General features: G+C 55.4%; 1 protein-coding gene across 1 annotated transcript in view; it reads right to left on the reverse strand.

Annotated features, from left to right (window-relative positions):
* Window positions 1–523: 523 nt before the first annotated feature.
* Window positions 524–13,338, reverse strand: part of LOC122393071 (teneurin-m-like) — a 111,557-nt gene continuing 98,742 nt past the window's right edge. Inside the window, exons 22-32 of the mRNA XM_043388675.1 lie at window positions 12,653–12,764; window positions 12,298–12,421; window positions 10,388–10,545; window positions 9,177–9,908; window positions 8,166–8,487; window positions 7,778–7,908; window positions 7,354–7,494; window positions 4,662–4,852; window positions 3,259–4,303; window positions 2,290–2,977; window positions 524–2,094 (exon numbers count right to left, since the gene is read on the reverse strand). Of these exons, the coding sequence (XP_043244610.1) occupies window positions 1,226–2,094; window positions 2,290–2,977; window positions 3,259–4,303; window positions 4,662–4,852; window positions 7,354–7,494; window positions 7,778–7,908; window positions 8,166–8,487; window positions 9,177–9,908; window positions 10,388–10,545; window positions 12,298–12,421; window positions 12,653–12,764 (4,513 nt within the window). The 3' untranslated portion in view covers window positions 524–1,225. The remainder of the gene's footprint in view (window positions 2,095–2,289; window positions 2,978–3,258; window positions 4,304–4,661; window positions 4,853–7,353; window positions 7,495–7,777; window positions 7,909–8,165; window positions 8,488–9,176; window positions 9,909–10,387; window positions 10,546–12,297; window positions 12,422–12,652; window positions 12,765–13,338) is intronic.

The following is a 13,338-nucleotide window of genomic DNA, read 5'->3' on the forward strand; positions in this document are numbered from 1 at the left end:
CCAACAAAACAAACAAACAAACTATTACCGCGTCGCAGTCCTCCCAGTGATGAGTCCGAGTTCGAGTCTGAGTCCGGTGCTCGACATGTTAGATTCCTGACGGCCACGGGGGTGGTTTGCGATAGGTGGGAGCAGCCACAATTTGTACCTATACCTTGACCTATACCATCGGTCAGGGCATTTTTCGAGAGTGAGACGGACCGTAAACGGTTTTCATGACATGGTATCCCAATATCCGCCATGGCCCGATCGTACCGTAGGTAGTGGTCGGGAGTCCGGGACCACGAGGCACGAGCCTGCGCAGCATACTATCAGCGAAGGCTCGCCGCCAATCTTGCCGTTCAAACATGAAGCTTCGAAGTTCGAACCAAATGAAACAAAGAAAAACACTGCAGAGTGCTCAGCCCCTGACCAAGATTACATTACCTTTCCGGTCCCCTGACCGGTCTCAGAGCTTTTTTTACCATTAGGTACCAGCGGGCGAGATGAGACATGAGATTTACGAATATAATGCAAAAAGTGATTCGATAGAAAATATGTATATTTACAAGTTTGTAATGAAATTCGCTTAAAAACACCGACATTGACATTTGATAATTATATAAGGTTTAAATGCGCTGTTGAAAAGACAACATGCAACCTTTATAACATTGGCGTACCATAAGCCAAAATGTACGATGTCGGTACATAGCATTCACATATCGGGAAATGAAACGAAGCAGAAGTTCAAAGACGTGTCGCCTCGGGCCATGGGGTTTTACACATCCAAGCGATCCGCACAACACTCAGTCTCTCATGGTCACCCATCCATGCTTACATCCGCACCGAACACGTACACTAACAACAGTGTTAGGATTGTTACAGCGTGTTGCCAGTACAGTTCGCGACGTGAAGTGCCGCGGCCTGCTCGCACTGCAGCGACCACGTCAATGAGTGCAGACCCCGCGTCCCCAGCGGGACCCAGAGGTGCAGAGACGGTCACAGCGACCGGACACCCAGACACCCTTTGGCCTCACGTCAACCGAACACCGAACGTCGCGCGTGCGCCACCAGCCACACCCGCGTCACAGCTGCCGCGCACGGTGCGCCGCGCGCCGGCGCACATGACTAGAACGGCTAGACGCGCGCGCGTGAGGAGAGTATCGCATATGGACCTGACGCGGGCCGTCCCCGTCTCCGCCGAGATATCACATTAAAGCTATGTGTCGGTCACCACCGGCTCTCCTCAGCCGGCCCGGCCAAATCGCACGTTGAAGAGGTCGGCCGCCAGCTCTGGGTACTGGTCGGGCTCGTGTCGGAAGCTGTACTCCATCCCGGCTACGCCCTCTCGGGCGATGATTTTCTCCCGTTCACCCGCCGACCAGGGCCGCGAGGAGAGCCGGTGCAGCAGCAGCTGACGCTCGTGTGACCAGGCGGCGCGTTTGGCCACTCGCCGGGCGTGGTGCACTAGGTGCCGCTGCTCACCGGCCGCCGTGGTACCGTAGTGCACGTTCAGCACGCTGTGCGGCGTCTCAATGCGGAGGCCGACCACGTGACTGGGCCGGCGGCCGAGCTCTCCGCTGATACTGCTCGGCTTGTGTTCGGTGACGTTAAACTGCGCCAGTCGGGTTAGCTGCGCGGCGTCCTCGCTAAAACTCCACAGCGCCGGCTTGACGAAGTGGAACACGTCCCTCCCGTGGTGGTGGCCGGTGATGTTGAGAAGCTGGGCGCCGGCGAACACCGTGCTGAGCACATCTGCCGCGATCGGGTCCACGCTGGGCAGGCCGCGGACGGTCACATGCCCGCCGCTGACGGCCAGGATGACGCCGGCGCCGAGCGGGCCCGGCTGGCTGCTGACGCGGCGCGGCCACTGCTCCGGCTCCGGCTGACGGCGCAGCGTCATCTCCGGCACCCGGGAGATGAGTCCCAGTCGACGGGGCGTCAGCAGCAGCCGCCGCAGCCGGCCCAGCTGGCCGGAGACAGGCCGCAGGGAGGTCAGGCAGGGACCGTCGCCGGCCTCGGAGGGCGCCGGACCGAACACGGACGGGTCCAGGGTCAGCTGCGGAGCCAGCCGGTCCACCCGGTACCCGAGCCGCGCCAGCCACCCGGCCTCGTCTGCCGGCACGAGCAGGGGAGTGTCAGTGAGAGTACATTCAGATACGAGGACAAGCAAACATGTCAAAACCATGCTCGGAAGCACATCATGTGTTAGACTTTCTACAGTAAAACTCGGGTTTAGAAGAAAAAGTTAACTCAGACCTCGATTATTACGCTGCAAGCCTCTCCCGATAAAGTTTTGAGTCCTCTCACCTGACGGCACCAGGTCCTGTCGTAGCACGTTGATGGGGTCGTTGCCGTTAAACCGATACAGATGCAGGCGTCGCGGGTTCATCAGATTCCGAACAAAGCCGTCCACGTCCGGGGTGAGCCACTGTCCGAGGAACGGGTCGTACACCCGTCCTCCGGGCATGTGGAGCAGCTCAGTGGCCGAGTCCCAGAGGCCGCCGCAGAAGTCCACCGGCAGGTAGAGTCCGGGCCACGAGTCGCTGACCGGATGGCCGAACGCCGTGCGCGACACCTCGCGTACCAGCCGGCCGCGCCGGTCGTACAGTAGCTGCGGGCTGCCGCACGCGTCGGCCACCACCGTGTACTGGCGGTCGGCGGCGCGTACCAGCACGGGCCGCGCCAGCTCGTCATACAGCACCTCGGTCAGCTGGTCGGAGCGCGGCCGGTAGATATGCGTGGCGCGCTGCTCGTGCCGCGGGTCGCCGTAGAAGAATTGGGTGATGTTTCCGAGCGTGTCCTTGCGCGCTACCAGCCGCAGCTGCTCGTCATAGTAGTAGCGCACCTCGAGACCCGACTGTTTGGCCACGGCGCTGAGCAGGCCGCGCGCGTCGTACCGGTAGCTGTCGTCGCGGAAGTTTTGTACCACGCCGCCGGCGCTGTCGTGTCGCAGACCGCGGCCGCCCAGACGGACCAGACGGTCGTGCTGGTCCACCTGACGAGGGGAGAGGGAAGGGTCAGGCATCAGGTAAGGTGAGGAGTACGACACAAGCAAACAAAAAGCGATCAGTGTCCAGATGGGATCTATGTCCAAATTATGGTACGACCTGCAAAATACTCAAAAGGCATGAAGAAACTGTAAGAATAAGCGAAAATTTGGCAGTGCTCATGCGACTTGATGTTTTTATTTGATGATCGTTTTGTACGGCACATCAATGAACAAGAAAATCATCACGTCAGAAACCAAGTCCCCCTTTCCCCATATCAAACTCTGACCTCCAGCGAGATGTTGCTGTGCTTCACTCTCAGCTCCACCAGGTTGCCGTTGCGGTCGTACTCAAAGCTCCACGAGTCCTCGGCGTTATCAGCTGTCAGCTCGCCGTCCGGGCCGTACTGGAGAGTGCGGGTGACGGGCCGGCCGGCCAGCTCGGGCCGCCAGATGCGCTCGGTGGTCAGCCGGCCGGCGGCGTCCCGCTCCCAGCGGCGCCGGTGGACCTCTCGGCCGGACACTGTCAGCGTCAGACCGGCGTCCCGGCCGTACCGGTCCCGCACCAGGCTCAGCAGCGAGCCGTCGCTGCTGAGGATGGTCTGGTTAGCCCGCGGCCGGCTGATGGTCAGCGGTCCCAGCTGACTGAGCTGACCCGTGGTGGGGTCGTACTGCAGGTGGAGAGGGGTTAGTCGCCGGCCACCCACCCGGCCCGAGATTCGGGTAGGTCGGAGCCGGGAGTCGTACTCATATCGGAACACAGCCGAGCTGAGGCCGGTGTCCGGGTCGAATTTCAGCCTTCTCTCTCGCTCCAGCGGCCCCTGGTGGGACAGCTCGAGTCGGAAGCCGAAGTAGCGCTCCGAGTGCAGCACCCTGTCGAGCTGCCCGCCGGCGGAGTAATGGTACTGAGTCTCGCCGTCACCGGTGGCCGTGGCGGTGCGCCGGCCGGCTCCGTCATACCGGTGAACGGTGGCGCCCAGGCCGGGTCGCTGAGAGAGCAGCAGCCGGCCGTCCTGCGAGTAGCGCCGCACCCACGGCTGCTGGCTGCCACCGGGAGGCACGTACTGGAACTTGACATACCCCAGGGACGGCTGGACGTGCAGGAAGTGCCGCGAGCGGTTCGGTGTGATGATGAACTGCAAGCCGCCGCGGCTGTCGTAGTGGTACTCGAACTGGCGCCCGCTGGGAAGGGTGAATGTGGCCGGCTGGTTGTTGGGGTCGTAGGTGAACGAGTCGGATGTAGTGCCCGTCTGCCGCCGGGTGAGCCCGCTGCGGCTGCCGTAACTGAACTGCTGCGTCAGCTCGCCCCAGCGCCACTGCTCCAGACGGCCGATACTGAAACGGGGACACACGCACGATTTTAAAATTTACATGCAGTCTATCCGAAGTGAGCGACCGAAATGAGGAAACGGGTTTCTTTAGGTATTTTGTACGTCTTACGTTTCGGTCAAAGAAGCTTTGACTAAAAGAGGCCGATTTAGTTCCTAGGAAATAAAGGCAAAGAAAGTGAGGAAAAATTCATGCGGTCGGGTGCCACCAAAAGAGAAAACTTTTTATTCGCAAGAGTAGCCTCTAAAGGCCGTTATAAGGTCTTTAGACCGTTATAATTATTTTATAGAGCTAATAAAAATTTCTATAACTGATGATACGTAGGTATGAGTTGTATCGCATCTGACCATGTAAGCTCCCTGACCTGTCGTAGCTGACGAACATCTGCGGCAGACCGGCCGGTGACCACGTGTCCGGTTTGACCGACTCCTTGTACTTGACGCTGAGGGCCACCTGGCGGGCGCCGCCGGCCGCCGCCTCCGAGGTCGGCGTGTAGACGGTCTGACGCAGCGTCACCGGGTCGTAGTCGACCGACAGGACCTCCGAGCCGTTCGACTGCGGCAGTGGAGAGTGGGGGCGGTCAGAGGCGAGGGAGAGCCGGGGTGGAGCTAGAAAATAAAGGCGTCTTTTTGAATGTACATAGCGCACGGTTTAGAGTTCTAATGGAATCTTAGCAACCAGTAAAACGCCTTTTGGGCGAAGAACGAGCGAGCGAGATAGTGAGCCCTGCACGTGCGGAAGGGCGAGAGGGTGCTTCCAACGGGCTTGAATAAATCACCCTTCTAACCGGTCGCTAGCGGTGTGCCAAATTTGAACGCAATCGGCCCAGCCGTTCCTGAGATCTGGAAGCGGCATTCTGCACGTGCGCACGTGCAAACGGGGTCCAAAATGACTTTTGCACGGCACCCTACTAACTGGTCCCCAACCGTGTACCAAATTTGAGCGCAATCGGCCCAGCCGTTCTCGAGATCTGGAAACGCCCCCTGCACGTGCGCACGTGCAGTAGCACCCTAACCGCAACACATGGGAATGCATTGCCTGGTGGGTGCCTACCTGTATGCCAAGTTTCAGCGAAATCGCCCCAGTAATTACCGAGTTACTGAAATGGGAACAAATTTGGCACCTCTTATTGTTGTATTTTGCACGTGCACTGGGGGTGACCCACATACATCGAGAGTATCCTATTTTGGGTAGAAGGGATGCTGCTACCCTACAAAAATTACCGCAAGTCAATCGCCCAAGCGGCTGCTGAGATATGAGCCTCTCAAAATCACTACTTTTGCAAAACAGCTTGAACACCCTTGACTTTTCACGTGGCACGTGCCACGATGGTCACTGAGATGTATCAAAAGTAGTCAATTACGGGGTAGAAGGGATGGGGCTACCCAACAAAAAAGACCGCAGGCCAATCGGTCCAGCGGTTGCTGAGATATAAGCCTCTCAAAAGCGTTACAGGCCGGGCCGGGCCGGGCCGCTCATACTGAGATTTTTCCGTTATATTGAAAAGACTCACTTCGCTCGCTGCGCTCGCTCGCTCGTAATTAGCATTACCAATCTGGTCTGTTCCATATTGACACATGTTTGTTACCAACATTCAATATTTAGTCACATTACGTAATACGCTGCACCAGAATAGTGTCAATCACAAAAAAAAACATTGCACTAAGTAAATACAAAACACATGAAGAGAAGTCTATACACGCAAAATTCTTCCAAAAATGCATATGCCAGGCAAATCGTCCCGATTCGCCGTGCGGGAGACGTCTGCAGTCGAGGCAGGACACTGCGGCCCAGCATACATTCAGGCGTTTGAGCCCCGACATCTAGCGGCAGGATTCTAAGCTTCTATGCTCTGCGGCACAGCATACATTCAGGCGTTTGAGCCCCGATATCTAGCGGCAGGATCCTAACCTTCCATGCTCTGCGGTACAGCATACATTCAGGCGTTTTAGCCCCGACATCTAGCGGCAGGATTGTAAGCTTCCATGTTCTGCGGTACAGCATACATTCAGGCGCCTTTGTCCCGACATCTAGCGGCAGGATTGTAAGCTGCTCCGCATTGCGGTACAGCATACATTCAGGCGTTTCAGCCCCGACATCTAGCGGCAGGATTCTAAGCTTCCATGCGCTGCGGTACAGCATACATTCAGGCGCCGTTGTCCCGACATCTAACGGCAGGATTGTAAGCTGTCCCTGCATTGCGGTACAGCATACATTCAGGCGTTTTAGCCCGACATCTGGCGGCAGGAATGTAAGCTTCCGTGCGTTGCGGTACAGCATGCCTTCAGGCGACCTCTGCATTGCGGCGCAGTCTCCCTTCAGGCGTTACAACTATCGCCATCTATCGAATGGAAGTGGAACTAAACCTTCGCTCGCTGAGCGGCTGCGTTCATCTCTGATCGGATGCATTTGTATTGTTGGGTTAGGCCCTTTCGGTCCAATGACACCATTGCAGAGCCGGAAGGATGGTAGGAATCAGGGGGAGACTGGGCAGGGCACCCTGGGGAGTCGCCGGGGCTGAGCCCGTCCGTCAGGACAGGCCGACCAGCCCCCCAAGCTCCAAGGAAGCTGTTTTGTTTGTTTGTTTGTTTGTTTTGTTTTGTTGGGTTAGGCCCTTTCGGTCGACAAGACCATTGCAGAGCCGGAAGGATGATAGGAATTAGGGGGAGACATTGGTCTGGGCAGGCACCCTAGTGAGTCGCCGGGGCTGAGCCCGTCCAGAGGACAGGCCACCCAGCCCCAAGGCACTCACTGCACCCGGCTACGGGGTGCGCTCCCTCGGGAGCAACGGTGCCGCTCCAAGGGAGCGGCCCGCATGAGATAAAGTTGCCTGTCCAGCCCGGAGGGGGGTTGTGGCGTGGAGGAGAAGGATTTCAGTATCCTGAGGATAGAAGCACGGATAGGTCGGAACAGGTGGGATCTGATGCCTCACTTCAGACGCATATAAATTGAAAATGGTTTGCGTGAGGAGCACATACAGTGAGATAGTCTCTCGTGCACCATGCAACATACCGTATACAATTTTGACGGTCATTATCCCACTCCGACAGACTGACCTGCAGAGTACGGGTCACCAGGAAGCCGTGCATCTGGTTCCCCTGCAGCGGCGCCATGCTGAGACGTAGCTCGTTCTCCAGACGCGGGTAGTTCATGTCTTCTCTCACCAGGCGGCGCTGGGATACGGCCGAGTCCAGCGTCTGACAACGCATGGAAAACTCAGCACAGGCGTGGGGAAAGGTTAAAAATAGGCAAGGCCGACGGAACGTTGCCCTAAAAATGTAAATCGTTTGAAAAATGGCATTTGGCTATGCTCGAAACATGGTTCCGACACAAAATAAATATTTTCGCTATTCATTGCGGTCGAAAACTCAGATAAAGCTATTGCAGCCGGGTATGAAATAGCGCGATTGTAAGCGTCGGTTAGCAGTCAAAATGGCTGATACCGACGGTACTGATGACACTTAGCAGTGTTCTTTCTACCTGGACGGGTGGCGAGTAGAGGAGCGACATCTGCTGTATTTTGGTGAAGGTGACGTAGGTGTCTGTCTCTCCGGGCTCCGACAGCACGATGGTGTTGTTGGCCAGAGTCTGCACCACCGTAGACATCTCGCCTGGAAAAGGGACGTGGCCAAGTCGATGAAATGCTAGATAAAATAAAGAATAAGAAAATATTTCAATTAGCATTGATGTGCATAGAGACAGACCAAGCGACTGATCTTGGCTCTTCGACCCAGATGGTGGATAAATAAAGCTGACCATTGCGGTTACGCTCGAAGGCAAGGAAGAGATGATCACTGAGCCCGTTTTACAGCTCAAAAGCCCTCCAAAATAATCCTTCCCTAATCTCTTCTCGCTCTCTCCCACTCACCATAAGTGTACGTGGTCGACTGTTCGGCGTTGTCGATATTGACCACAAACGGTTCTTTGTCGTCCCTGGCCACGGTAACCTGGAGGTGCTGCGGCGCAACCAGGCGCGACTCGAGCTTCAGCCGCTCGCCGGTAGATGTCAGCGCCTGCTCCAGCCGCCCCGTGGTGTCGTAGTCGTAGAGGAAGACGTCACCGCGCGAGTCGCTTCGGCAGCGCAGCAGCTCAGTCTCCGGATCGTACTCAAAGTGGTACTTGTTGCCGGACGTGGTGAAGTTGGTCACCAGGCCGACCCTGGCCATGTGGTGCAGGGTACAGCGCTCTCCCTGCGGCGGAGAGGGCAGGGCGAGGGTAACGATCGGGTCAGAGGTCAGGCCGGCGTTGGGTAAAAAGGCCAGGTCTAATGTTAGTCTGGGGTTGAGTCAGAGGTCGGATTACAGGCTGTTTCAGATGCCTACTCGGTTGGTTCAGTCAGGAGTCGTTTCATAATTCAGTCAGGTGGGGTTCGCGCTCGGGTCGTGGATAAGCCTTGGTGTCTGGTCTAGAATAGGCACAGGAGTCGACATGGCAACAGTCTCGGGATGTTCGTTATAAAGCCTGAGTTGTATTCCGACGGGAGTCCCGTTTAAAGGTCACGACCTTCGTCTTCGTGAGCAGACACATGGGTCTGAACTGCAACAGAGCGTCCCTGGCGACCGCCTCTATCTCGTGCCGACCGCCCAGGAATCCAGGAAAACCTCCGAGAGGCCAGACGTGTGGCCCAATGCGGGATTACAGCAGACCGTCATTTATCTTTGTGGCACCGCTGATAAAAGGTTAAACAATGAAATCGTGCTGAGGTCAGACAAATCCCAAAAGTGAGCCACCTCTGTGTGCGATCTACTGACATTTACCGATGGTATTCAACACTGACGTACCTCGTTAGAGTGACATTTTCTGACAAAAGCATGCATGCATCTCCGTGATCTTCAGCCCTCAGGCGGCCATCTGTTTTCCAGCCACGCGCGCCACTGACCTGTGAATTCTGGATGGAGCTGACCACGTTACTGTAGTCGCGCACTAGCTGCACGCTGTTGCCGGACCAGTCGGTGATCTTGCTCAGCCTGCCGAAGCTGGTGTTCTTGCTGTACTGGAAGAGGTACACCGACCTGCCGGTCAGCAGGTCCTTGGTCTCGACATGCTGACCAAACCTGTTGAAGCCGTAGACCTTGTTGAGCACCGGGTCGATCACCTTGAAGCCGGGTCCCTCTTCAGGCAGGTTATGTCTCAGTCGGAGGATTTTCAGCGCACCCTGATCCGCCACATGCAGACTACCGTCGGGTCCCGCCGCCAGGGCTGACACGCTAGTGAGGTGTGTCCGTGTGGCCAGCTCCCCCGCAGCGCCTGACCCGGTGACGGGCTCACAGGCGCACTGGTCCTTCTCGCAGTGACACGCGGGCAGCGCGCCGGCCACCACAGTCAGCCTGCCGGAGCCGTCCAGTCGTCGGACGTAGTGCACCTTCCCGGCGTCCGCCTCTGCCAGGTAGAACGCCCCGTCGGCGTCAAACGCCAGGTCAATGAGGGTGCCGAGAGGCGACAGAGGAGACGAGGCGGCCGCGTCTGGCCGGCGGGGACAGTGCGGCGGTCGGCCCGCCCGGACCTGCAGCTTTCCGTCCGGAGTCAGACGCAGCACCAGTCGATCGTCCAGGAAATGCAGCGTGCCGTCCACCGGGCTGAGCGCCATTGCTGTGGGCCACTGCGGCTGAGCCTGTGGGCAGGGAAGAGACAGCGGTTATTCACTGGTGTGGGCAGGTTGGAATCCGGATCCACAGGAAATAGCTAAGTCGTGATACACTGATGGTAAAGGATGCTCATCGATATGTCTTGGATGGCTCGGATTCCACAAACACAAAAATAAACTCTCGTTCGGAATTCCATTACCGTTTGGTCAGCTGCCAAGACAACCACAATGCCGTAGTGAGTTACAACCCACTTGAAATGTAATAGCCCGTTCGATTGCGTGCAATAACATTGATCTCAGAATAGCTATTGCAGGCCGCGTGCCAGAGCTTTATCTTAATCGGATCTAAGGCCAGCTCAGGACATAATGCCGCGCCATTATCTGTCAGCTGTCACAACACGGTCCTCGGAACAGGACCGGCTGAGCGTGGCTGATGTTCTGTGTCACTGTGTGGGACTGGTGAGTGGATCAGCCTGCTCTCCCCCGGAGGCAGCCCGGAGCCTCACCTCTGGCAGAGGCAGGGAGCCCGAGCAGGGGATCGGACGCCACACAGATTTGTGGCCGTGGTGGCCGATCAGGGTGCTGATGATGCCGTTGGCGTCGATGGTGCGGATGTTGGTGCCGTCGGCGAGGTAGACCACCCGGTCCGCCGATACCGCCAGACCTGTGGGAGGACGCGGATCACTTCGGGTCAGGTTGCGTCAGGTCATATCGGGTCAGAGCAGGTCACGTCGAGTTAGATCAGGCATCATCGAGTCATGAGGTGATACCACGTCAGATTAGATAAGCTCGGTTCAAAGTCTGGCTATGTTTTCAGCTGGTTCAGAGTTTCAGGCTTCATCGGGACGAATTAAATAAATCGGATGCGGTTAGGTTATGTTGGGTCATAGACTATACTGTATTACTGATTGCTATAATATTGATATTTCCACTGATAGTATTACTGATACAGAGTAGTCTATGGTAGGGTCTAATCAGGCGATGCGGGATTATACGTCAGGTGGCATAAATCATAGCAGGAGATAAGGGACATCAGCCAGGAAACATGACATGTGTGTGTTGTGCTGCCAAGTTTCCCTCCTGGCTGAGACACAAAGAGGATAATTTATGGCGGAAGGCAGGCTATCAGGTAACACGCACATATACACGGACAGAACTTGAAGTATACTTGAGGATACATTCATACAAAGTGCGGACATGACGTGCCATGTCAGGCGACATTAATCTAGCAGTCTCGTGCCGTCCCAGCTTAGTCCTTCGTCACAATGTACGTACGTACATGCACGGCAGTCACTCAACGACGGAGCCCTCTGACGATTTGCGAATATCGCGGTCACTTTATTAGGCCCACACACGCCGACCAATCATTGTCAATCGCACAAAATTAGGCCCATAAAATTAACTACCCATTGGAATCGCCCATTAAACATTACCATAGGGTCTATTCCTGAGTATCGGCAACATTATTCGGAGGTCATCACAAGGTGCTTGTCGAGACGGCAACATTCATAGACCGTTTAAAGGGACCCTCCCACCTTAACATTAGATTTGAGTTGAGATACCCAAAATGGGGTCCCTGGCTCACAATTACCGGTTTCGGCACTCACAACATCGAGAAATGCCTTAAATCGGAAATATTGAATTTCAAAATTGCAGCATTTTGATTCAGAGGGGCTAATGCTTAGGAATACCCCTCTGAATGTGTGACGTCAGCGCAGATATCTAACGATTTTTAAATGTTTGACTAAAACGTTTTGTAGCACGCGGTGGTATATGCTATTTGCGCGCAACATCTGCCGCGAACGCCGCACTTCTAAAATAAAGTCGCTAGAAACAGCGGAGATCCCAAAAAAGTAAACAAAAGTAAAAGTCTAATATCTTGAAAACCGGTGAATATTTTTCGGTGAAATTTGGTAGATATTCGTTTTCGCTCTTTCTGAACCGAGCGACATCACTTTCATGCCAATTCATAAACCTTTTTGAAGGTGGGAGGGTCCCTACCGTTTAATGGGGGCCGCTATCCGTGTATCCAATTAGGACTCCCATGCATGTTTCAGTTAACCCGGGAGAGATCGATTGCTGCCGGGAAAGACGGCTCAGCCGTGTTAGGAGCTGGCCCAGCGTAGGTTCAGGTGTTGGTCGAATGTGGTTCACGAGTTGGCTCAGCGTGGTTCTTGTGTTGATCCACGGAAAGCTATGGTCCGTCAAAGACGGCACGCCAGAACACAAGCGAGTAAGCTATTAGCTATATAGTCTTTGATGTTTGAACGATTGTCTACCAGTGGGATATACAACAATTATCTACCTTTTATATGCGAGCTTCAAGTGTTGCAAGGTCAAGTGGTGGTCCTTCATTTCAAATGTTGTAGCTTGTATCTCGCCTACATTTCAGTGTTTAAGTTTATCCGTTATCTACCTTTAGGATGAGACAGCTTGGCGTCGACGGCCGGCCGTCCGTCCCCGCACGAGGTGTCGTCCCCGGGCAGACAGCGGTCGCCAGTGCCCGCCACCCGCTCCAGGTTTTTGGACGGATCCGCCACCTGGGTGACGAGGGGACAGCGTGAGGTCACACGGTGCTGACAGAGACATAACAGCCGGTAACGACGATACTAAAACGTCCCGTCATTATTCTCAAACCAGGATCTAGTCACTCAGGAAACATTTTTAGCCGAGAGGCGATATCAAGCTTTGAAAGTTAATACCATCCGGCTCGTGTAAATCCGTGCAAAGTCGGTCGGGAGCCGTAAATCCTCATAAGTCGGAAGTCTCACCTGCTCCATTTGGATGACCTTGAAGACCTGATGGGCCTCCGGGTCGCTGATGTAGAGCTTCTGTTCCACGGGCGACATGGCCATGTAGTAGTTGTAGCTCACCTGGGTCGCCCTGTGGAACACGCCAGACGCAAGGGTTTGTTGGCACAAGCAGTAACGTAGATAATTGCTTCTATATTCGTCTTTTACGACCAATGCTGGAAGATGCTCCGCACTGCTACGCGTCATAAAATCTTGGTCGGATCTCGTCATATAGTTTATAGGCTATATCGTGAAACAAAATCGTTGACTGCGTTTCATACTCAGCCATATCACAACGAACTCCAGAGTTATAGTCATCCTCCGACCATTATATCCGGCATGGTTTAGCATGTGTCAACATAAATACGCAACAGGGTATCAACAGAGCGGTTACTATTCTTCTCGCACCGAAATTAATCCCATTCGTTATGCGTTTGGTAGGAGCCGAGCGGCGGCCCACTATCTCCAGCGCACACAAAGAAAACTTGTTTACATTTCCACGCAGAATGGCGGGCTATCTGCACGCCGTCGAGTCTCTCCTCGCCGTCAGGAGGCAAGTTTCACGCACCGCTGGGCTCTAACGACAACCGGCACCGGCCGCGGAGAATAAACACATCCCCGCCGGGACACCGCGCCGCTGCGGGCACTGCCGCCCCTGTGGCCGG

Source organism: Amphibalanus amphitrite, unplaced genomic scaffold, assembly GCF_019059575.1.
Source record: "Amphibalanus amphitrite isolate SeventyFive unplaced genomic scaffold, NRLGWU_Aamphi_draft 000514F_arrow, whole genome shotgun sequence".
In the NCBI taxonomy this organism is placed as follows: Eukaryota; Metazoa; Arthropoda; class Thecostraca; order Balanomorpha; family Balanidae; genus Amphibalanus; species Amphibalanus amphitrite.